This window comes from Trachypithecus francoisi, unplaced genomic scaffold (genome assembly GCF_009764315.1).
Source record: "Trachypithecus francoisi isolate TF-2019V2 unplaced genomic scaffold, Tfra_2.0 Lachesis_group6, whole genome shotgun sequence".
NCBI lineage: Eukaryota > Metazoa > Chordata > Mammalia > Primates > Cercopithecidae > Trachypithecus > Trachypithecus francoisi.
In genome coordinates, this window is record NW_022681471.1 from 75,677,953 (window position 1) to 75,701,492 (window position 23,540).

Below are 23,540 nucleotides of genomic sequence, written 5' to 3' on the forward strand. Positions count from 1 at the left end.
GGTTTGAGCCACCGCGCCCGGCCTAGGACTTTTTTGTAGGGGTTTTCTGAAATGAAAAGTAGTCAAGGGATTTAAATTCTTCAAGCAATTAGCAATACGTGGTTTTCAAATGCAGCCAAGAATGAATCATCTACAAATAAAGGCTTATCTTTGTTGTGGATGAGCAGCTGAGAGCCTGAAGGTAGTCTTTAAGGAAGCCATTCTGAGACTCCAACCACCCTCAAGATTCTTTCAGAAACAACAACAGCTGCTAGAAAAAAAAAAAAAAAAAAAAAAGCAAGGAACAGGTAGGTAGGCGTGGAAGCAGGAAAGAAAAAGCTGTATCTACTAAGTATCTCTGAGCGGAAGAGATTCCATCACCAAACAGTGAATGAAACACTATAGAGAAAGCCAGATTACAGATCTTGAGGCCTCAAGACCAAGCAGCCATCAGCTGAAAAGTGCCAGCTTCTTTAAGATACAGAGACAGCCCTTCTGCCCTCCACTCTCTCAATAATCTGTCTAGTCTACTTTTAGACAGATATCTTAATTAGGTATGAATGGAGGTAGATACAATTGCAATGTATCAAAGCACTCAAGTCTCACTATCTATACTTCTGGGAGCAGGGAACAGACAATCTAAGAAAGGGCTGAAAAACAATCCTTTCTGTGTGGCGTTTTACGCAGAATCACAAAATGTTAGCACCAGAAAGGTCCTTGGTGAAGCCCACAATTCCAATTCTATGATGGGAAAACCAAGCATCAGAGAAGAGAACGGACTTGCTCAAGGCCACATTCCTAGTTTTCATTTTGGGATATATTATATAATTTTGATTCGAGTGATGGGAATCAGAAGATAAAATTATATGAATTCTTCTTCAAGGTAATCAATATACCTATGCTAAATCCAATCTCATGAAAATGGAAGTCTACTCCTCAAGGAATAGACAAGGGCCACTTTGTACTGACACTTTCTTTCTTTCTTTTCTGTTGTTTGAGTAAAGGTGTGCTGTGCATTGAATGTGTAAGTTAACAATAAACTTGGGGGGGAGTTGTGTCAGTAGGGCAGGGAATGTGGAGATAAGTTCATTCAGCAAAGTGGAAAGATTTGTTCTTCAAGCAGTGATTTAAGAAGGTACACAAGGCCGGGCGCGGTGGCTCAAGCCTGTAATCCCAGCACTTTGGGAGGCCGAGACGGGTGGATCGCGAGGTCAGGAGATCGAGACCATCCTGGCTAACACGGCGAAACCCCGTCTCTACTAAAAAATAGAAAAAAACTAGCCGGGCGAGTTGGCGGGCGCCTGTAGTCCCAGCTACTCGGGAGGCTGAGGCAGGAGAATGGCGTAAACCCGGGAGGCGGAGCTTGCAGTGAGCTGAGATCCGGCCACTGCACTCCAGCCTGGGCGACTGCGAGACTCCGTCTCAAAAAAAAAAAAGAAAAAAAGAAAAAAGAAGGTACACAATTGGGTTTTTACTGGCATGGTATTTGAAATATAGCATATGATTCCCTTAATTACTAAAATTAGCTTCTGAACAGGATCCTGGTGGAACTTTTGGGTTTGAGGTAATCAAGAGTGTTTTCTGGTGATGCTCCGCCTGTTGGAGCTGTTACATATTATATGGCATACCAAGTTACTTAGGGTAAAAGCCATCGGGAAGTGCTGTGTTACAGTCTTTCCAGCTAAATTACTAGTGACCTCAATGACATATTAAGCCCCCACATTTGTCTAGCATTTGGCTATTATCAAGGATGTTCACATTCATTATGTCATCTGATCCTCATTATAACTCTATAAGGATGGTATTTTTAAATCACAGACGAAGATCTTGAGGCTCAGGGGGCACACAGTAAATAAAGGAGCTGAGCCTTTAAACTAGATCTGCCTGACTCTAAAGGCAAGGCCATTTACACAACATCAAGAATCCTGGTATCTTGTGAACATTTCCTGAAGTTTGCCAGCCTCAAGCTCTAATGCCTAGCATGGTATCTTGCACATGGAAGATGCTCAAAATATCATGGGCCTGCAACTGAAATGAAGGCCAGTCACAACACTTCTCAGCTTGTCTTCATTGTGTTCACCAAACCCACTCAAATTTGAGTACTCTACTAATAAATCAATTTGAAAATGTACTGAACCATTCTCACCAATAAATTAATTTACAAACCTGCATCTGAGTGCTATATAGTACAGGCTCCTTTTCAAAAGCGGCTCACTGTAATCATATCACAGGCTGATTTATAATGGAGAATGTTGGCTGAGATATGGAATTAACGTTAAGATTTGCATCCAAATGTTATGAGGACTTTTGTTACCATTAAACTTTACCTGCATCAAAGTGGACTTGCAATTCATATAGCCAGATGGCCAGCCAAGAGGTTCCCTACCTGAGAGTCCCTATCTCTTATACTATACATAATTTGCAGAAGGCTAAATAATTGACAGCTGAGTGTATAAGAACCCTCAACATGGGGCTACAACATTCATATGGAGAACATTTTCTCTTGTCAATTACTTTGTCACCCTTCCTGCCTTTGCCTCTGCACTCCCTGACCCCAGTCCTACTTCTTCTCCACTGTAGACCTCAATTGTTGGATTTCTTTGGGGTACACCAAGCAAACCAAAACAAGGTTGAGTTTTCTCAGATATCTGATTCTCATTTGATGGGGATGCTTGGAAAGCCACTCACAGAACATCTACCTGTGATGTTTGGGAGTACTGGATGCTACTTGAGATGATTCTTTTGAAATTGTCTCTCATCCAGCCTGGGTCAATTCATTTGAGGTACTTTGTTCTGTTTAAGTAATACTACTGCCCTGTGAGGATGGGAAGGATATAGTTATCTACATGAAGATCCACACATGGCCCTGCTCCAGGATAAGAGAACTAGTTGTTGTCTATAGATGTGCACATAGGCAGACAAGGTATTGAACACCTCACAGAAAGCCAGAGATAGACAACTGGTCTAAATTAGCCTTAAGACGACAGGGGAAAGGGTTGGATTCTAGGCACTTGGGTTTTCCAGGCTAATAACGAATAATCGGGTATGAGGCTACAGTTGCAGCACTCAGAAATTGGCTTGCCTTTCTTCAAATTCCATTTCCAAATTGAAGTAGATTAATGATTTTGTTTTTCTAAGGAAAGACACATATTTTTGGAAGCAGCAGGCAGCAGCGAGGACCCTGGCATTGGGCAGATGTAAACATGAAGAGATGGGGGAGTTTGGAGAGGGAAAATATAAATGTCAATCAACTGATGTCAAGCCTTTCTGGAATGGTGACAACACTCATGGCAGACAGGTTCGTGGGACAGAGAGCCTTATGATAGAGGTACACCCTTGAAAGAGCTGTATCTTCCTTCTGTAATGTTACTGCTCTACTGAAAAAAAAATGCTTTTGGAAATAATCAATAGCTTTGCAAAGACAAGGAAATTATTAAAACACCTGTTCATCTTTGGGAGAGATAGGATAGGAAATTGGCACTGTTTGGCAGCCTAGTCACAGGCTCCAAAGAGAAGCAGCTTCTCATTCCAGGTGGCTGGCCAACAACATAGGCAGCAGTTAGCTGAGGGATATTCCCAGGTGTTCAGGGTCAGACTGTGCCTGGGTCATCCTGTACCTATGCCTGGGTCATCCTGCACCTCTGACTGTTCTGGATTTCTTAGTTCTCTCATCCTAGCTACCATTGAACATCAGGTCAGTACCATTAAGTCCCCTGGGGACCCTGCCCAGTCACATGCATCCTCACTCACCCTCTGTTGGCTCCTGATCCCTGCTTCACACCTCCTGCTCTAATGCTGAGCCCCAGAATGGGGATTGGTATAGTTAAGGATTAAAAAAAAAAGGCACCAGCTGGCTGATGGCCACGTTGGCTATGAAAGGGTCAGCCTGTGTCTGGAGCATGGCTGGTCCCCTTGGAAGCATCAAAGAAGAAAATCTGGTTTAAAGAGAGACTAGAAAATGAGGGAGGAAAAGGGGAGACAGGAAGGAGGAGGAAGAAGAGAAAGAAAAGTATCTTACCTCCCAGAGTCATCCCTGCTTCATAACATTTCCGAAGACGGCAAGATGGACAATTTTTCCTTCGGAATTTATCAATAGTGCAATCATTTCTGCTGGCACACAGGTACTTCTGTTTCCCTGGGATAACAAATACAAGAGTGAACAGATCTGTTAATGAGTTGCCAGAGTCTCTTTCTTTGGGTATTTCTAGAACAGAAAAGATATAAAATTATGTCCTATCACGTGAGAAAAGTGGACAGAGTATGGCACCAAACAATTTGATCCTACAGAACCTAAATATTAAAGCAGTTTAATTTGGCACTATTTGTTTGATTTCCATTGGTGTTTTTTTTGTTTTGTTTTGTTTTGTTTTGTTTTGTTTTAAGGATGAACAATTCAGATCCTGATGATATCTCTATTATTAGGACTACTCACTGGGTTTTAAAATAAGATACTCTACTTTTACCAAAAGCCAGAAATGCCGATGAGAAAATGATCCATTGTGGAACTTATCACCCCTTTAGCATGGTGTAGAACAGATCTGAACTCAGTCAATGTTTCTTCCTATTGACACCTGTAATCATGCATAGAATTACACTCAAGTTAACAAGATGCTTATTTTTCATAATATTAGTACAGGAAAACTTCTATAAAAGATAACTCCATGGGATTTCTAACTGTTTTTAGATTTCTGGTGATCATACCCCTAGTCTTGTAGGTTATAAAAATCAGAGATAAAGCCCACTCTATGTAGTGAATCACAGCAACTAAAAGGAAGTTTGATGAAGCCAACAGAGTAACAAAGATCACTGTCATGCACACCTGGAGTTGTCACAGATACACAGAAGTGCACACACATACACATGCTCACACGTAGAGATCCTCAGAATTACAGCTGCTCAAACATATTTTGCTCAGTACTTCGCTCCTTTATGCTAGCACAATCCTGGCATACAGCAGTCTCTCAACAAACGTGGATTGACTGACTAAACATGTAACTGCAGCAGATGGATGCATAGACAAAGAGTCACCAGCAGGAATAAGCAAAAATGTCTTCACTGCTCTGAAACACGCAGAACTTCTCATGCTTACAACCCTGCTCCAGCTTGAGCTTCTGCATCCCCTCACTCCTTTTTGTCTCTGGTATTGTTTCCTCAAATTTATTGTTGTGCTTTGATTTACTGGATAGACTGGGATTTTAGGGAAGCTTCTTTAGGCAGAGGAAGAATACTTGTGGTCAGAAAAAGAAAGAGAAACCAAAGAGTGATTGACATTTGAGAGTAGAAAAAAAAAAGCAACTAAAAACATAAATTTAACTATACATCAGCATTCCTCTACATTTACTAAGCCTAAAAAGTGAAGATTAGGCACAGAAATGCATGTATTACAGTAGGCTATTTTATGTAGTAGGTTCAGTAGTAACCAGGTCAGCAAAGAACTTCTTTCACTTAAAGTGCTACTTGCAAGAGCATAAGATTAGTTTTATTGTAGTAAACGATTCTTTTTCCTTTCCTCCTTTTTAACGTTTTATTTCCTTTTTTTTTGCTTTAATTTTCCTTTCTCCTTTCCTTCCTTTCTCCCTTTAGGAAAGGACTCCAAAATGCTTGGCTTGAAGGAACTGTTAAAAATCACAACAGTACAACTCTCATTCCAAGGAGGAGTTCCAGGGAAGTGAATTACCTGAAGAAGCACACTGAATCAGAGGCCCCCAAAGGAAGAAAACTAGTATTCATTGGGTGCTTACTATGAACCAGGCCTGTGTTAGGGTTTTTTAACATATGAGAAAACTAAGGCCTCTAGGCCAGTGCTCTTTGTAGCATACCACAGGATTTTATTTGCATAAACAGAGCACATAATTTGTTAACAGCTTTTTTTCTGCTGCAAACCGAGGACTACGATATGTGCACAGAAAGGACAGTGCTATGAGTGCTGTTCAGCCTTTGGGTGTTAGCTCCTCAAAAACAGGTCCTATATCCAATTCTAGTGCATTCAATTCCAATGCTGTAGCTGTTCTAGAACTAGTACACTCCCACAGTATTGGTACTGCTGCAATCCTCAAGACCAGCTTGCTACACTGATTAATGAAATAAGCTCAGGTTAGAAAGTGCGTGAACTTCTTTGAGAAATCTCATCTTCCCCAGGAAAACACTTTCCTGGACCCCAGTTTGCCAATAAATGATTGCACAGCCAATGGAATATGGCTCCCAGAATAGTTCTACATTGTCCTTTTGAAGAGAATCACTCTGTGAATGAGAGAGGTCATAGTGGAAAAGCATGAATTTTTTTTTTTCAATTTGGGACTCAGATAATTTCCTTAGCATAGTTCATACTTTTTCTCTGGGCACCTCTTGGTCTAAAACAAGGTGACCTAAAACATGGATATTCTTTACAATTTACTCAGGAGTAAGTGCAAAGCCCAGTAAAACCAAAGCCATGACGTATTAATTTAACATTTACTGATAATCTATTATGTGCCAGGCCCTGCATTGGATATTGAGGTTACAGAGGAAAATCTCTAATGAACAAAAATATACAAGTCCCAGATGAGAGACAGATCAGTGGGCTGGAAGCCCCAACATCTGAATCCTTGTTCAGCCTTATCACTAACTCACTATATGACCTTGGACAAGTCCTTTTGCCTCTCTGGTCCCATTGATTACATGAAATAGATTGGACTGGAAAGTCATTAAAATCTTTTCCAACTCTAAGAATCTTGAAGGACATCTGGATTTCTTCTATAATATATTTAGAGTTTTTTTTGTTTTTTTTTTTTTTTTTTTTTGTTTGTTTTTTTTTAATGTAAAGGACTTAAGTATTACTGGTAAGCAAGAAATTATCCAAATAATAATCTCTTGTCCTTGTATTCTGTCTTTTCAGGATAGTAACTTATTGCAACATTGTCTCTTATATCTAGAATCATTTAGTCTCTTGTCTTTGTTTTCTAAAGCTCTCCCAAAACTCAAGGTGGTTAATACAGCCTTAGAAAGGCACTAATGTTGCCAGTCACATGCAACATAAGCATAAACATTCTAATGAACATGTGTGTATTCATGTATGTGTGAGTGCATAGGTGTGTGAGAGTGTGTGACTGAATAATTAACACAGGGAATACAACACCTGCACACTAATTATCTGTGCATATGTGGGTGATCACATAAAGCATAAAACACACCAAAACATACAAATAGGTACACATGACACATGTGTTCCTTCAAAGCAGAATGATGAATTTAACGTTTGAAATGACACTTAATAGTGACAGAATGGCTGAGGTTTCCAAAAATGGATATGAAAGGAATCTTTTTTCTGTAAGTCCTAAAAATAAGACCTTATTTATCTGTACATTTGCTTTAAGGACAATATAGGGGATGGAACAGGCAATCTCTCAAGACTGCTTACAAGTCACTTCTCCTATCTGAATTATCACTTCCCCAAATGATGATAGAGCCAAGGTAAAATCATTGGTCTGCCATTATTTCTTTCCTATTTATGCAATTTCTCCAAATATATGGATGAGGCTATTAGAGTTCTTAACAGTAACAATAATCACTCTCATTTGATTAGTTTACAAAGTTTAATAATAATCTGCAAGGCCAGGTGCAGTGGCTCACTCCTGTAATCCTAGCACTTTGGAAGACCAAGGTGGAAAGATCGCTTGAGCACAGGAGTTTGAGACCAGCCTGGGTAACATAGCGAGACTCCGTCTCTATAAAAAAATGAAAAAAAGAAAATTAGTTAGGCATGGTGGTATGCGCCTGAAGTCCCAGCTACTCAGGAGGCTGAAGGGCTAGGATCCTTTGTGCCTGGGAAGTAGTGGTTGAAGTAAGCTGTGATTGTGCTGCACTCCAGCCTGGGTGACATAGTGAGACCCTGTCTCAAAATAATAATAATAATAATAATAATCTGTGCAAAGTAAGTATAATAGGGATTATTACATACTTCATTCTATGATGAAGAAAATGAGACTCACTAATATGAATTGGCTAGGACTTCCAGTACTATGTTAAATAGAAGTGATGAGAGTGAGCATCCTTATCTCATTCCTGGTCATTGAATATAATATTAGCTGTGGGCTTGTCTGATATGGCCTTTATTGTGTTGAGAGAAACATTCCTTCTAATACCCAATTTCTTGAAAGATTTTATCATAAAATTATGTTGAATTTTGTCAAATTATTTTTCTGCATCTATTGAGATGATCATATAGTTTTTCTCCTTCATTCTGTTAATATTATTGATTTGCATATGTTGAACCATCCTTGCATTCCAGAAACAATACCAGTCTTTTGTTGAGGAATTTTGCATTTATGTTGATCAGAGATATTGTTCTGCCTGGCATCACATCCTTGGTTTGCTGCAAATCACAGTCCATAAGGTTATGAATCCCAGATTAGTTGGAAAGAATTTTTAAGACTTTTTGGTTGTATCACATCCATTCCTCCATACAAGGCTTGAATCGTCTCTGTAGCATCCCTGCAAAGTATTGCCCAATCTTTTCTTGAATGCAGCCCATTTTATCTCTGGACTGTGTTATATGTCCTTTCCTTCCAGGAAACTCACTGTTTCCTTTTAGCTCTAACCCATTGGGCCTAATTAGAAATACAGAATCATTGGGCTGTAAAGAATCTTAAAATGCCCAGTGTGATGCCTGACTCTTCAGTTAAGAAATGGGCACAAAATATTGAAATTACATGCCCCAAGCCACAGCAAGTTGGTGTTAGTGCCAGCACAAAATCTGGAATTGGATCCAAAGGAAATATGGTGTAGGTGATTACAGTCTGAAGACAAAGTCTTCTGAGTGTGGTAGAAATCTTTGCTCTTTGTCTAGGAAGCATATGACCTTGTGGATCCCTTCTCTGTATTCAGGTGACAGAAGAAGTGTGTAAATGAGATCTAGGCCTGCTGTAAGGTGGTTCTAGAAGGTCTTCTATAACCTAAGAGACTGAAAAATTAACACAGGGAATACAACTTCTTAGGCAGCTCTCCCTCCTCAGATACTACAAACATTATGCCCAGTTGTTTGACACTGTTAATTTCCAACAGCAAAGTTGTATCCACAGTGTATAATGAAGGGCTTACTATAAGTCATTGTGAAATGAGTGACAAAATACAAAAATCTTCTCATGTTGAAGTAGGTAAGGCCACACTCTAGAGCTGCAAATAAATAACTCATTTAAATGCATAACAACTGTCTTATTAGAAAAATCTTAACCCTTGACTACCTAAATAGTAACAAAATGGGCTGGCATGAGGTCCACTGCATGCCAGCTGGCTTTGAAATTCTTGACTGTCTGATGGTGCTCTGTATCTTTCTTCACAGTCCTATTCTTCCGTCATAAAACTTAAGTATGACTCAAAGCTCCAGCAGGAACAAAGGCCATGAGACAGCTTTCAAGTTTGTTTTTCTGCAGGCTTCCTTCCTATTTCTGTTGTTTTCTGTCAGTCCCATTGGTGCTGCCATGCAGTATGGCTTGAGGTTAGTGTCTGATTACGATTCTTTTAACTTGTTCATTCCGAAAAATCCTGTTTGGAACAGAGGAGGTAAGGCAGGAAGTTACCCACTGTTAGTGGCATCCATTATGCAAATAAAGAAAGGGTTGAGTCATCATCTTCATTGTTAACCTATAGAGAAGCCTGAGGACTGTAGTCTTTCTCACACTTTATATAAACAGTGTTAATGCAGGACCTATATGAACAAAACAAAAAACTTCATGGTGGTATTTAAGGAAAGACCTGAATTAAATGCAAAGTTGTACCATATTCCTGGCTAATAAGAAGCAGTATTTCAAGGATTTCAGTTCTTCCCCAGTGAAATCTAAAAATTTAAAACAACTCAGACAAAATCATCACAAAATAATCCCAAAATTTATCTGAAGGAATAAACATGAGACAGTGTCAAGATATTTGTGAAAAATAAGAGTAATAAGACATTCCCTGCTGTACATTTAAAGTATCTAAAGCCATAATGATTATAACATTTGATACTGGCTCTAGTTAGGTTGATCAGTGGAAGAGATCAGAAAAGCCAAACCAGACACAGTATATGGAATATGCCATTCCAATTCAGTGAAGAAAGGATGAATTATTCACTAAATAATGTCAGAACAACTAGTGAATCATTTGGAGAAGAAATAAGTTAAATTACTAGTTAAAATCAAAATAAATTCCAAACGGATTAAATATGTCAATTTAAAAAAGGAAATCATGTAAGTACTATTAGACAATACAGAGGAAAATTTCAAAATGTTTAAAGGTAGACAAGGGCATCTTAAGGTATTGACAATGAAGAAAACATAAGTGAAGACAGACTTGATACATTTCATTAGAAAACATTTAAAATTTCTTATGTGAACTTAACACCATTATAAAACTCAAAGACAAACCATAAACTAAAAATAATTATTAGCATCAAGTATGTAAAATCAATGGTCATATATTTGATATATAAAAATAAACAGCACAATAGAAAAATGGGCAACAGACCAGAAGAGGCAATTCAAAGAAACACAATGACCAATAAGCATATGAAGATTATTTAATTTAGCTAGAAATCACAGAAATACAAATTAAATATCATTTTCTCAAGCCAGATTGGTACAGATTAACACTATGTGTTGGTGAAGAGGTATTTCTGGTAGGAATATAAATACTTTAGAGAGAAATTTTGCCACATATTTGGAAAAAAATTGGAAATGTGTATAAACTTCTGGGAATTCCACTTCTAGGGATATGTTATAAGAAAATAATACAATAAGCACAAATAGAAGTTTATTGTAGCATTATTTAAACAGAAAAAGTTGGAAACATTTGAATGTCTAACATTAAGGGAATGATTAAATGAATTATTCCATATTCATGCAAATGAATATTTTGCAGTAATTAATGATGACTGTAATGTCTTTTTTTCTTTTCACTTGGAAGTATATTCACAATATATTGGTTTGTTAAAACAACAACAAAAATGAAGTTACCAAGCAATATGCTTGTTTACATATCACTTTAATACTTAATATTTTAATACTTAAGGCCTTAGAGCTCATCTAAATCAAGTTTTTAAATTTTTTAATTGACAAATATAATTGTATATATTTATGGGATACAGTGGGATGTTTTGATATATGTATGCACTGTAGAAAGATTAAATCAAGCACATTAACATATCCATCACATCACCTACTTATAATTTTTTGTGGATATTTAAATATCCACAATATTTAAAATATTTTAAAATATTAAAATATTTAAAATCTAATTTTTAGAGAATATTTAAAATCTACTCTTTTAGCAATACTAAGACATATAATACATTATTATAACTATGGTCATGATGCTGGGCAATAGTTCAATATAACTTATTCCTTCTATATAACTCACACATTATACCCTTTTATTATCTCTCTTTTCCTAGCTCACTGAACTGCCTCCCAGTCCCTGGTAACCACCATTCTACTCTCTGCTTCTATGAGTTTGACTTTTTTCAGCATTATCACAATAGCCAACATATGGAAACAAACTAAGTGTCCATGGATGGATAAGTGGATAAAGAAAACCTGGTGTAATGGACACAAAGAGGGGAACAGCAGACCCAGAGCTTACCTGAGGTTGGAGGTGGGAGAAGGGAGAGGATCAGAAAAAAAAATCCATTAGGTACTATGCTACCATGCTTATTATCTGGGTGATGAAATAATCTGTACAAGAAACTTCTCTGACATGCAGTTTATCTATCAAACATGCTAATGAACCGCTGAACCTAAAATGAAAGTTACAAAACAGAAAATGTGGTGTACATACACAATGGAATGCTATATAGCCTTTAATGAAAAGAAGAGTCTGTCATTTGCAGCAACATAGATGATCCTGGAGGACATTATGCTAAGTGAAATAAGCCAGGCACAGAAAGACAAATACTGACTGTATGATCTCATTTATATGTGCAATTTTTAAAATCAAACTAGTTGAGTTTTTTATAGTAAACTCTTTTTACCAATAAAACATTACATAGAAGCTCTGTTTATAAAACAGATAAAATTAAACCTAATCTGCCTGGGGTTGGCATAGGAAACTTGGAACTTCTCTTGCCAGGTCACTCTTTTTCTCCTCTTTTATGCAGGCCTAGCCTTGTGGTTTGCCTTAGCGAAACTCTCTGTAGGAGCTCCCAACCCCAGGGCTTTGTGGAACATTTTAGAGACCTACTGATTTAGTCCAATCCTCATACCTCCCTATTTTACAGATTGAGAAACTGAAACTCAGAGAATTTGCTTAAAGGTCACACCATGAATCAGTGTCAAAAGAGGACAAGAATCCAGGTGTCCTCATTCCCAGTACAGCAGTCCAGTGATTTTCTCACATGAGATAATAGATGCAAAAATATCATGTCAAGTGTAAAGCACTATACAGATCACATATATTATTATTTAAAGAAAAACTCCTTGAATGTCAGAATAGGCGAGAACCTCTATAGATATCGTCTAATTCAATAATCTCATTTTACAGATAAGAAAGGGTGAGATCCAGAGAGCAGAACAGACCTGACCCAGATTACACAATGAGTCAATAACAGAGATAGAACTAAAACTCAGGTATCCTGCCCACTATATTCTCAGTATTTTCTGCACATTTGGTTTGTTAGTTTGAAATCATTTCTGTATTTATTACCCCTGCATGATCAGGAGACGCAGACCATTCCCCTCAATTTATGAGAGGCTATATTCACACTCAATCCTTCTTCCCCTAGCCTCTGTCTATTTTGCAATCTTTCTATTGTTTCATTGTCATGTAAAGATATTCAGCAGTGTATGAAATGTTATAGGTCACTATAAATTGGAAGAGTGGTTATCTCCCTCATTAGATTATGCAAGAGACAAGGGTAAGGTGCATTCTTTTTTATAGTCTCACTGTCTGGCTACAATATACCTCAATTCTGAATATACCTTATTTGAATGAATGATTGATTAATTTATCTTTCAATATGTTGTTGGCCAAGAGAGCTCTCTGTAACATGCTTCTTAAAGAAGCAGCCCAGGTCCTGAAAGATCATATGATTTTAATGTTTTCCTAAAGAATATTAGTATCTGTATGGAATAAAAATAATCAACAGAGTATCCCATTTTGCAAACCCTAAGTCTCTCTCTCTTTCCTTTCATATTGGCTGTTTGGAATCCTGGTTCTCTTTCAGTCTCAGTGAATTTGGTAAGGTCATTCTGTGGAATGCTGACTTGGAGTCCCTTAGATGATGAATGGAATGGGTCAAGGAAGGCCAGAGGACAAAGTTACAAAGTTCAGCTTGCTATCACCTCCTTGTCTGCCCACCACTACCAGTACTACCCTTGGCAGCTTGGGCATCAAGAAAAAAACAAAGAAAAAGACCTTACAACAATTTCAGGGAGTCCACATGTCAGCCAGGCAAAAATGTTCATCCATGAACTCAAAGCAAGCATATTAAAGACAAGGGAGACACCCTCACTGCAGAAAAAGTTTTAAGGGTGATGGGATTGGAAAAGCCCATATTTATAACTTACAACAAATAAATTCATTCAATAATATTACCTCTCTTCCTCAAGTTGCATACAGCAACTTTGGAAACTGTCCTGTTGCCAAATGCCAGATCCAAATCATGTCTGCTGAGGATTAAGAACATTAGACAATGAAACAAGGGCTTGCTCTTGGAGCAAGTTTTACTTTTGCCATGAACCCTGCACAGGCTTTTAGTAACCTTGCAACTAAAACCCAAAGATAAGCTGTTATGGGAAGGCACACCCCATGGTATTTCTTGGCCATTTTCTGACTACTAATCACTTGTTGGGAGACAATAATTATCTGTATAACCAAAATTATATATTTGTCTATTTCTGCATCATGCAAAAGTGATTGGAAATATTGTCACTGAATTTGGAGGTTATCTCTGCAACAGACTATTTTTGGTGGTAATATACAAAATTCACTTTGAGAAGCTCTGGTAGGTACTCCAAAGAGGTAATCATTCCAATGTTACTGCAGACTGGAGGACATGTGCCTTATGTATTAATAAACTGTGCACAAAGAAAACAGTGGAGTGATTTGCAAGTAAAGCTGTTTCTCCTATAGGCAACTCTTTGCAGGAGTGCTCAGAGGCAAATAATAATTTATTTAAAAATAGACATGGTTGTCCTGTACAATGGTAAGGAGACTCCTAGAAGCTAGAAAATAACACTCATGTAATATTTCGTCATTTTCTATAGTGCTTTCAACAGCATTATCACCTTTGATATTTTCAGTCAGTATATTATTTCTCTTTTACAGATGAAGCAACTGAGGCTTACAAGGGTCAAATGAATTTCCTAAGGCTCAAAGCTGAGACATGAATTTTCTGATTCCAAGCACCCTTTCCTTCTACCCCCATCCTAACTGCTTTGAAATGTCTAATACTAGGGAAGAGGTGGAGCAAGATGGCTAAAGAGAAGCCTCCAGCAATTGTCCCCCACCCCCGCCTGCAGGCACAACAAATTGAACAGTGATCCACACAAAAAAGCACTTTCATAAGAACCAAAAATCAGATGAGCAATCACAGTAACTGGTTTTAACATCATACTAAGGAAAGAAGCACTGAAAAGAGTAGGAAGACATTCTTGAATTGCCTACAACATCCCTCCCCAACCTCCCAGCAGCAACCACATGGTGTTCAGTAGGCTTGGGAGAGGAAGATTACAGTGATTGTGGGACTTGCATTGGCACTCAATGTTGCCCTGTCACAGCAGAAAGCAACATGGAGCAGAACTCAGCCAGTGCCCACAGAAGGAGCACTTAGATCAGTCCTAATCAGAGGCAAATTGCCCATCTCAGCAGTCAGAAACTAAATTCTGGCAAGCCCTGTCACTGTGGCTAAAGTGCTCTGCAGTCCCAAATAAACTTGAAAGGCAGTCTAAACCACAAGAATTGCAATTCTTGGTCAAATCCTGGTGTTGTGCTGGGCTCAGAGCCAGTGGACTTGGGGAACATGTGACCTAGTGAGACACCAGTTGAGGTGACCAAGAGAGTGCTTGTGCCACCCCTCCTCCAATCTCAGGCAATGCATGTCCCAACTCCAGGGTGGACTCTTTCCTTCTGTTTAAAGATTGGAGAGGGGAGAGTACAGAGGACTTTGTCTTGCAATTTGGACACTACATCAGCTACAGTAGAAAAGGGCACTAGGCAGAGTCCTGAGGTCACCATGCCAGGCCCTAGCTCCCAAACAATATTTCTAGATACACACTGGGCCAGAAGGTAATCGGCTGCCTTGAAGGGAAGGAACCAGTACCGGCAGGATGCAACTCCTGCTGACTAAAGAGCCCTTGGGCCCTGAATAATCAGCGTGGTAGCCAGGCAGCACTTGCCAGGAGTTTTGAGTGAGACTCAGAGCTGTTCTTGCTTCAAGAGTGACCCAGCATATTCCTAGCTGTGGTGGCTATAGGGAGAGTCTCTGTAAAGGAGAAGGAAGAGTAAAGAGGACTTTGTCTTGCAGCTTGGGTACTGGTTCTGCCACAGTGGGGGTAGAGCACCAAATGGGCCCTTGGGGAACCTGATTTCAGGTCTTGGCTCTTGGATGGTATTTCTGGACCTGCCCTGGGCCACAGAGGAGCCCACTTCCCTGAAGGGAGAGACCCAGCCCTGGTAGCATTCACCTTAAGTTGACTAAAGAACGCTTGGGCCTTGAGTGAAGATTGGTGGTAGCCAGACAATACTTGCCATGAACATGGGGGTGGTGGTGGCCACAGGGAGAGACTCCTTTGCTTGAGAAAAAGGAAGGAAAGTGTGGAAAAAATAGTTGTCTTATGGATTGGGTGCCAGCTCAGTCACAGCTCGAGGCCTTGGCTCCTGGACACCATCCCTTGACCTGCTTGAGGAACTCATCACCCTGAAGGGAAGGACATAAGACAGGCTGGCCTCACCGCTGACTGATTGTACAGCCCTTGGGCCTTGAGCAAACACAGACAGTACCCAGGGAGTGGTCTCTGTGGGCTTTGGGCGAGACTCAGTGCTGTGCTGGCTTTGGGTCTGACCTAGCACAGTCCCAATGGTGGTGACTGCAATGGGATTATATCATCCCTACCCCAGATCCAGGCAGGTCGGCAGAGAATGAGAGAGAGAGAGAGAGAGAGAGAAAGAGAGAAAAAGAGAGTGCGAGAGATACTCTGTTTGGGGGGAAAGTAAGGGAAGAGAACAAGAGTCTCTGCTTGGTAATCCAGGGAATTTTCCTGGCTCTTACCCAAGAGCATGCAGGCAGTAACTCTATGAGTCTGAAAGAGCCACAGCATTACTGAGCATGGGATGCTCCATAAAGCAGATACGGCTGCAGTGACCAAAGACTAAGATCATAGAATCCAAATCCCTTGGAATACTTGGAAAGTCTCCCAAGAAGGGCAAGTATGAACAAGTCCAGACTGTGAAGACTACAATAAACACCTAACTTTTCAATGCTCAGACACTGAAAAGCGTCTAGCATTAACACCATCCAGGAAAACATGACCTCACAAATGAACTAAATAAAGCACCAGATAACCATCCTGGAAAAATAGAGATATGTGACCTTTCAGACAGATAATTCAAAATAGATGTTTGAGGAAATTCAAGGAAATTAAAGATAACACTGAGAAAGAATTCAAAATTCTGTCAGATATATTTAACAAAGAGATGGAAATAATAAAAAAAAATAAGCAGACATTCTGGTGCTGAAAAATGCAACTGACACACTGAAGAATGCCTCAGAGTCTCTTAACAACATAATTGATCAGGCAGAAGAAAGAATTAGTGAGTTTTAAGACAGGCTATTTGAAAATGTAGTCAGAAGAGACAAAAAAGAATAACAAACAACGAAGCACACCTACGAGATCTAGAAAATAGTCTCAAAGGGCAAATCTAAGAGTTGTTAGCCTTAAGAATGAGAGAGAGAGAGAGAGAGAGAGAGAGAGAGAGAGAGAGAGAGAGAAAGAGAGAGACATCTTGGTAGAAAGTTTATTCAAAGGGATAATAACAGAGAACTTCCCAAACCTAGAGAAAGATATTAACATCCAAGTACAAGAAGGTTACAGAACACCAAGAAGATTTAATCCAAAAAAGACTGCCTCAAGGCATTTAATAATCAAACTCCCAAAGGTCCAAGGATAAAGAAAGAATCCTAAAAGTAACAAGAGAAAAGAAACAAGTAACATAAAATGGAGCTCATATATGTCTGGCAGTAGACTTTTCAGTGGTAGCCTTATAGGTCAGGAGAGAGTGGCATGACATACCTAAAGGGCTGAAGAAAACAAACAAAACAAACAAACAAAAAAACCTTTTACCTAGAATAGAATAGAATATCCAGTGAAAATACCTATGAAACATGAAGGAAAAATAAAGACTTTCACAAACAAACAAAAGCTGAAGGAATTCATTAACACCAGACATGTCCTATAAGTAATGCTAAAGGGAGCTCTTTAATCTGAAAGAATGGGATGTTAGTGAGCAATAACAAATTATCTGAAAATACAAAACTCACTGGTAATTAAAAGTACACAAAAAAACATAGAATATTGTAACACTGTAATTGTGGTGTGTGAACTACTCATATCTGAGTAGAAAGACTATGAGATGGACCAATAAAAAATAATAACTGAAACTACTTTTCAAGACATAAACAGTACAGTAGGATGTAAATAGAAACGACAAAGTGATAACAAGCAGAGTGATAAAGTTTAAATATAGATTTTTTAGTAGTTTCTCTTTCCATGATTTTTTACACAATAGAGTGTTAAGTTGTCAGCAGTTTAAAATAATGAGTTAGAAAATATGTGCAAGCCTCACGAAAACCTCAAATCAATAACGTGCAACAAATACACACAAAAAAAATAAAAAGGAAGAAAATAAAATAAAATACACCACCAGAGAAAATCACTTTCACTAAAAGGCAGACAGGAAGGAAGGAAAAAAGGAAGAGAAGACCACAGAACAACCAGAAAACAACCAAATGGCAGGAGTAAGTCCTTAGTTATCAATCATAACACTGATCTAAACGGACGAAACTCTCCAAGCAAAAGATGTAGACTGGCTGAATGAATGAAAAACAAGACACCTGGATGGAGCTGGAGGCCATTATTCTAATTAAATAAGCAAAGAATAGAAAACCAAATACTGCATTTTCTCATTTATAAGTGGGAGCTAAGCTATGAGGATGCAAAAAAATACAGTGATGTAATGGGCTTGAGGACTCCGTTGGGGTGGGGGTTCAGAGAGGGTGAGGAATAAAAGACTACATATTGGTCATACTGAATGGGCAAAAGCTGAAGCATTCCCTTTGAAAACCAGTGCAAGACAAGGATGCTCTCTTTCACCAATCCTATTCAACATAATATTGGAAGTTACAGTGAGGGCAATCAAGCAAGAGAAAGAAATAAAGGTATTCAAATAGGAAGAGAGGAAGTCAAATTGTCTCCGTTTGCAGATGACATGACTGTATATTTAGAAAACCCCATCACCTCACCCAAAAACATCCTTGAGCTGATAAGCAACTTCATCAAAATCTCAGTATACAAAATCAATTTGCAAAAATCACAAGCATTCCTATACAGCAATAACAGACAGAGAACCAAATCATGAGTGAACCGCCATTCACAATTGCTACAAAGAGAATAAAATACCTAGGAATACAATTCACAAGGATGTGAAATACCTCTTTAAGGAGAACTACAACCATTGCTCAAGGAAATAAGAGATGACACAAACAAATGGAAAAACATTCCATACTCTGGATAGGAAGAATCATTATCATGAAAATGCCATACTGCCCAAGTAACTTGTAGATTCAATGCTATCACCAATAAGCTATCATTGACTTTCTTCACAGAATTAGAAAAAACTTTTTTTTTCTAATTCATCTCTCTGCTTGTTATCAGTTTGTTGTTTCTACTTACATCTATTGTACTGTTTACTTTACAAATTCATATGGAACCAAAGAAGAGCTCATATAGTCAAGACAATCCTAAACAAATAAAACAAAGCAGAAGGCATCACGCTACCTGACTTCAAACTACACTACAAGGCTACATTACCCAAAACCATATGGTACTGATACCAAAACAGATATATAGACAAGTGGAACACAGGAGAGGCCTCAGAAATAACACCACACACCTACAACCACTTGATCTTTGACAAACTTGACAAAAACAAGCAATGGGGAAAGGATTCCCTATTTAATAAATGGTGTTGGGAAAACTGGCTAACCTCACACAGAGAACTGAAACTGGACCCTTTCCTTACATGTTATACAAAAATTAACTCAAGATGGATTAAAGACTTAAATGCAAGACCTAAAACCATAAAAACCCTAGAAGAAAACCAAGGCAATACCATTCAGGACATGGGCATGGGCAAAGACTTCATGACTAAAACACCAAAAGCAATGGCAACAAAAGCCAAGATTGACAAATGGGATCTAATTAAACTAAAAAGCTTCTGCACAGCAGAAGAAACTATCAGCAGAATGAACAGGCAACCTACAGAATGGGAGAAAATTTTTGCAATCTATCCATCTGACAAAGGGGTAATATCCAGAATCTACAAGGAACTTAAACAAATTTATAAGAAAAAAAAACAAACAACCCCATCCAAAAGTGGGTGAAGAATATGAACAGACACTTCTTAAAAGAAGACATTTATGCTGCCAACACACATGAAAAAAAGCTCATCATCACTGGTCATTAGAGAAATGCAAATCAAAACCACAATGACATACTATCTCTTGCCAGTTAGAATGGTGATCATTAAAAAGTCAGGAAATAACAGATGCTAGTGAGGATTTGAAGAAATAGGAAAGTTTTTACACTGTTGGTGGGAGCATAAATTAGTTCAACCATTGTGGAAGACAGTGTGACAATTCCTTAAGGATCTAGAACCAGAAATACCATTTGACTCAGCAATCCCATTACTGGGTATATACCCAAAAGATTATAAACCATTCTTCTATAAAGACAGATGCACACATATGTTTATTGCAGCACTATTCACAATAGCATGGACTTGGAACCAACCGAAATGCCCATCAATGATAGACTGGATAAAGAAAATGTGGCACATATACACCATGGAATACTATGTAGCCATAAAAAAGGATGAGTTCATGTCCTTGCAGGGACATGGATGAAGCTGGAAACCATCATTCTCAGCGAACTAATACAAGAACAGGAAACCAAACACTGCATGTTCTCACTCATAAGTGGCAGTTGAACAATGAGATCACATGGACACAGGGAGGGGGACATCACACACTGGGGCCTGTCAGGGAGTAGGGGGGCTAGGGGAGGGATAGCGTTAGGAGAAATACCTAAAGTATATGGCAGGTTGATGGGTGCAGCAAACCACCATGGCACATGTATACCTATGTAAGAAAACTGCAAGTTCTGCACATATATCCCAGAATTTAATTATATATATAATATACACACAATATATGTAATATATATACTATATATGCTTTATATATAGTATATATACTATATATGCTTTATATATATACAATATATAAATACAATATATAAAGCATTATATATTATATATACTATATATAATATATACACAATATATATAAAGCATATACATACAATTATAAAGCATATATACACTATATATAAAGCATATATACTATATACATTTATACTATATATACATATATACTATATAGTGTATATATATGCTTTTTATATATACTGTATATATAATATACATACAACTACATATTGGGTAATGTACACTTCTCAGTGACTGCTCCACTAAAATCTCAAAATCCACTACTAAAGAACTCACTCATGTAACCAAAATCCACCTGGGCCCCCAAAACTATGAAAATTTAAAAAATAATAACTGTTATTATTAAAAAAAGTATTATTTTAAAAATATGTTAAAATAATAATTTTTATTTACAAGAAACATATTTCACCTATTAAATATAAAGAAACACATTGATTGAAAATAAAGGAATGAAAAAGATATTTCATGCAAATAGAAACCAAAAATTAGCAGCTATACTAATATCAGACAAAATAGATTTCAAGACCAACACTACACAAAGAGAAAAAGAAGGTCATTATATAATGATAAAGGGGTCAATTCATCAGGAGGATACAACAATTTTAAGTATATATGCACCCAACACTGGAGCACTCAGATATCTAAAGCAAATATTATCAGAGTTGAAAGAAGAGAAAGATCCCAATACAATAACATTTGGAGATTTTAACACCTCACTTTCAGCATTGAAGAGATTATCCAGACAGAAAAACGAACAATGAAACATTGGCCTTAATCTGCATTATGTCTTAAATGGACATAATAGATATTTAAAGACCATTTTATCCAATGGCTGCAGAATATGCATTCTTTCCTCAGCATATGGATCATTCTCAATGACAGATCATATCTTAGGCCACAAAACAAGTTTTCAAAAAAGTATTATAAATTGCAATCATATCAAACTTATTCTCTGACCACAATAGAATAAAATTAGAATCAAAACAGGAGGAATTTTGGAAACTATACCAACCACATGGAAATCAAACAGTATACTCTGAATGACTATGTCAATAAATAAAGAAGAAAATTTAAAAATTTATTGAAATATACCAAATTGAAAACATCCTAAACAGCATACTAAAACCTATGGGATACAGCAAAAGCAATATTATAATGAAAGTTTATAGCAATATGCACCTACATCAAAAAGTTCAAATAAATAACCTAACAATACATATTAAAGAACTAGAAAAGCAAGAGCAAATCAAACTCAAATAACTGGAAGAAATGAAATGATAAGATCAGAGTAGAAATAAATAAAATTCAAAGGAAAAAATACAAAAGATCAGTGAAACGAAAAGTTGTTTTGTGGATGAACAAACAACATTGACAAATATTTAGCTAGACTAAGAAAAAGAGAATGCTCAATAAAATCAGATTAAAAAAAGGAAATATTACAATGGTTACTGCAAAAATTCAAGGGATCATTAGAGGCTACTATGAGCAACTATATGACAATACATTGGAAAACCTAGAATAAATTGATAAATTTCGAGAAACAGACAACTTGTGAAGATTGAACCTCGAAAAAAAGTCTAAAACCTGAACAGACCAATAACAAGTAATAAGATTGAAGCTGTAACAAAAAGTCTCCCCAGCAGTAAAAGCCTAGGACCCAGTGGCTTCAGTGCAGAATTTTACCAAACATTTTAAGAAAAAGTAACATCAATCCTATTCAAAGTATTTCAAAAAATAGAGGAGAGAATCATACCAAACTCATTCTACAAGGCCAGTATTAACCTGATAACAAAATCCAAAATACACACACACAAAAAAGGAAAACTATAGGCCAATATCCCTGATAAACATTGATGCAAAAATCCCCAACAAATATTAGCAAACTGAATTCAACAACACATTAAAAAGTTCATTCACCATGACTAAGTGGGATTTACCAAGGGATGCAAGGATGGTTCAAAATACATGTAGTCAATCAATGTGATATATCATATCAACAGAATTAAGGACAAAAAGCACTTGATCATTTCAATTGTTGCATGAAAAGCATTTGATAACATTCGGTTTTTATCTTCCTTAAAAGATAAAAACTTTCAAAAAACTAGGGAGCATACCTCAGCATAACAAAAGCCATATATGACAGACCCATAGCTAGTATCATACTAATTTGGAAAAACTGAAGGCATTGGCTATAAGATCTGAAACAAAACAAGGATGTTAACTTTCCCCATTGTTATTCAAAAGAGTACTAGAAGTCCTAGCTAGAACAATCAGACAAGAGAAAGAAATGAAGGGCATCCAAATTGAAAAGAAAGAAGTCAAATTATTCTTGTTTGCAGATGATATGATCTTATATTTGGAAAAACCTAAAGACTGCACCAAAAGCCTATTAGAACTGATAAACAAATTCAGTAAGTTGCAGGATACAAAATCAACATATAAAAATCAGTAGCTTTTCTGTATGCCAACAGTGACAATCTAAAAAGAAATCAAGACAACAATCCCATTGACAATAGGTAAAACTAAAATAAATACCTAGCAATAAATTTAGTTAAATAAATGAAATATCTCTACAATGAAAACATATATATATATATATTATATATATATGAAATTGAAGAAGACATCCAAATAATAGAAGGATATTCCATGCTCGTGAATTTCAGAATTGATATTGTTAAAATGTCCACACTACCTGAAGCTATCTACAGATTCAATGCAATTTATATCAAAATATCAATGACATTCTTCACATAAATAGAAAAAAAAAATCCTAAAATGTATATAGAACCACAAGAGACCCAGGATAGGCAAAGCTATCTTGAGGAAAAAGAACCAAGCAAAACTGGAAGAATCACATTATCTGACTTCAAATTATACTACAGAGCTATTGTTACCAAAACAACATGGTATTCATATAAAAGCAAACACATAGACCAATGGAACAGAACAGAGAACCAGAAACAAGTCCGTACATCTACAGTGAACTTATTTTCAACAAAGGTGCCAAGAATGTATATTAGAGAATGGATAGTCTCTTCGAAAGATGG

General features: G+C 37.3%; 1 protein-coding gene across 1 annotated transcript in view; it reads right to left on the minus strand.

The window, feature by feature from the left end:
• The window catches only part of AR (androgen receptor), an 85,380-nt gene that overhangs the window by 34,930 nt on the left and 26,910 nt on the right, over positions 1 to 23,540 (minus strand). Inside the window, 1 exon segment of the mRNA XM_033201391.1 lies at positions 3,998 to 4,114. Coding sequence (XP_033057282.1) covers positions 3,998 to 4,114 — 117 coding nt within the window.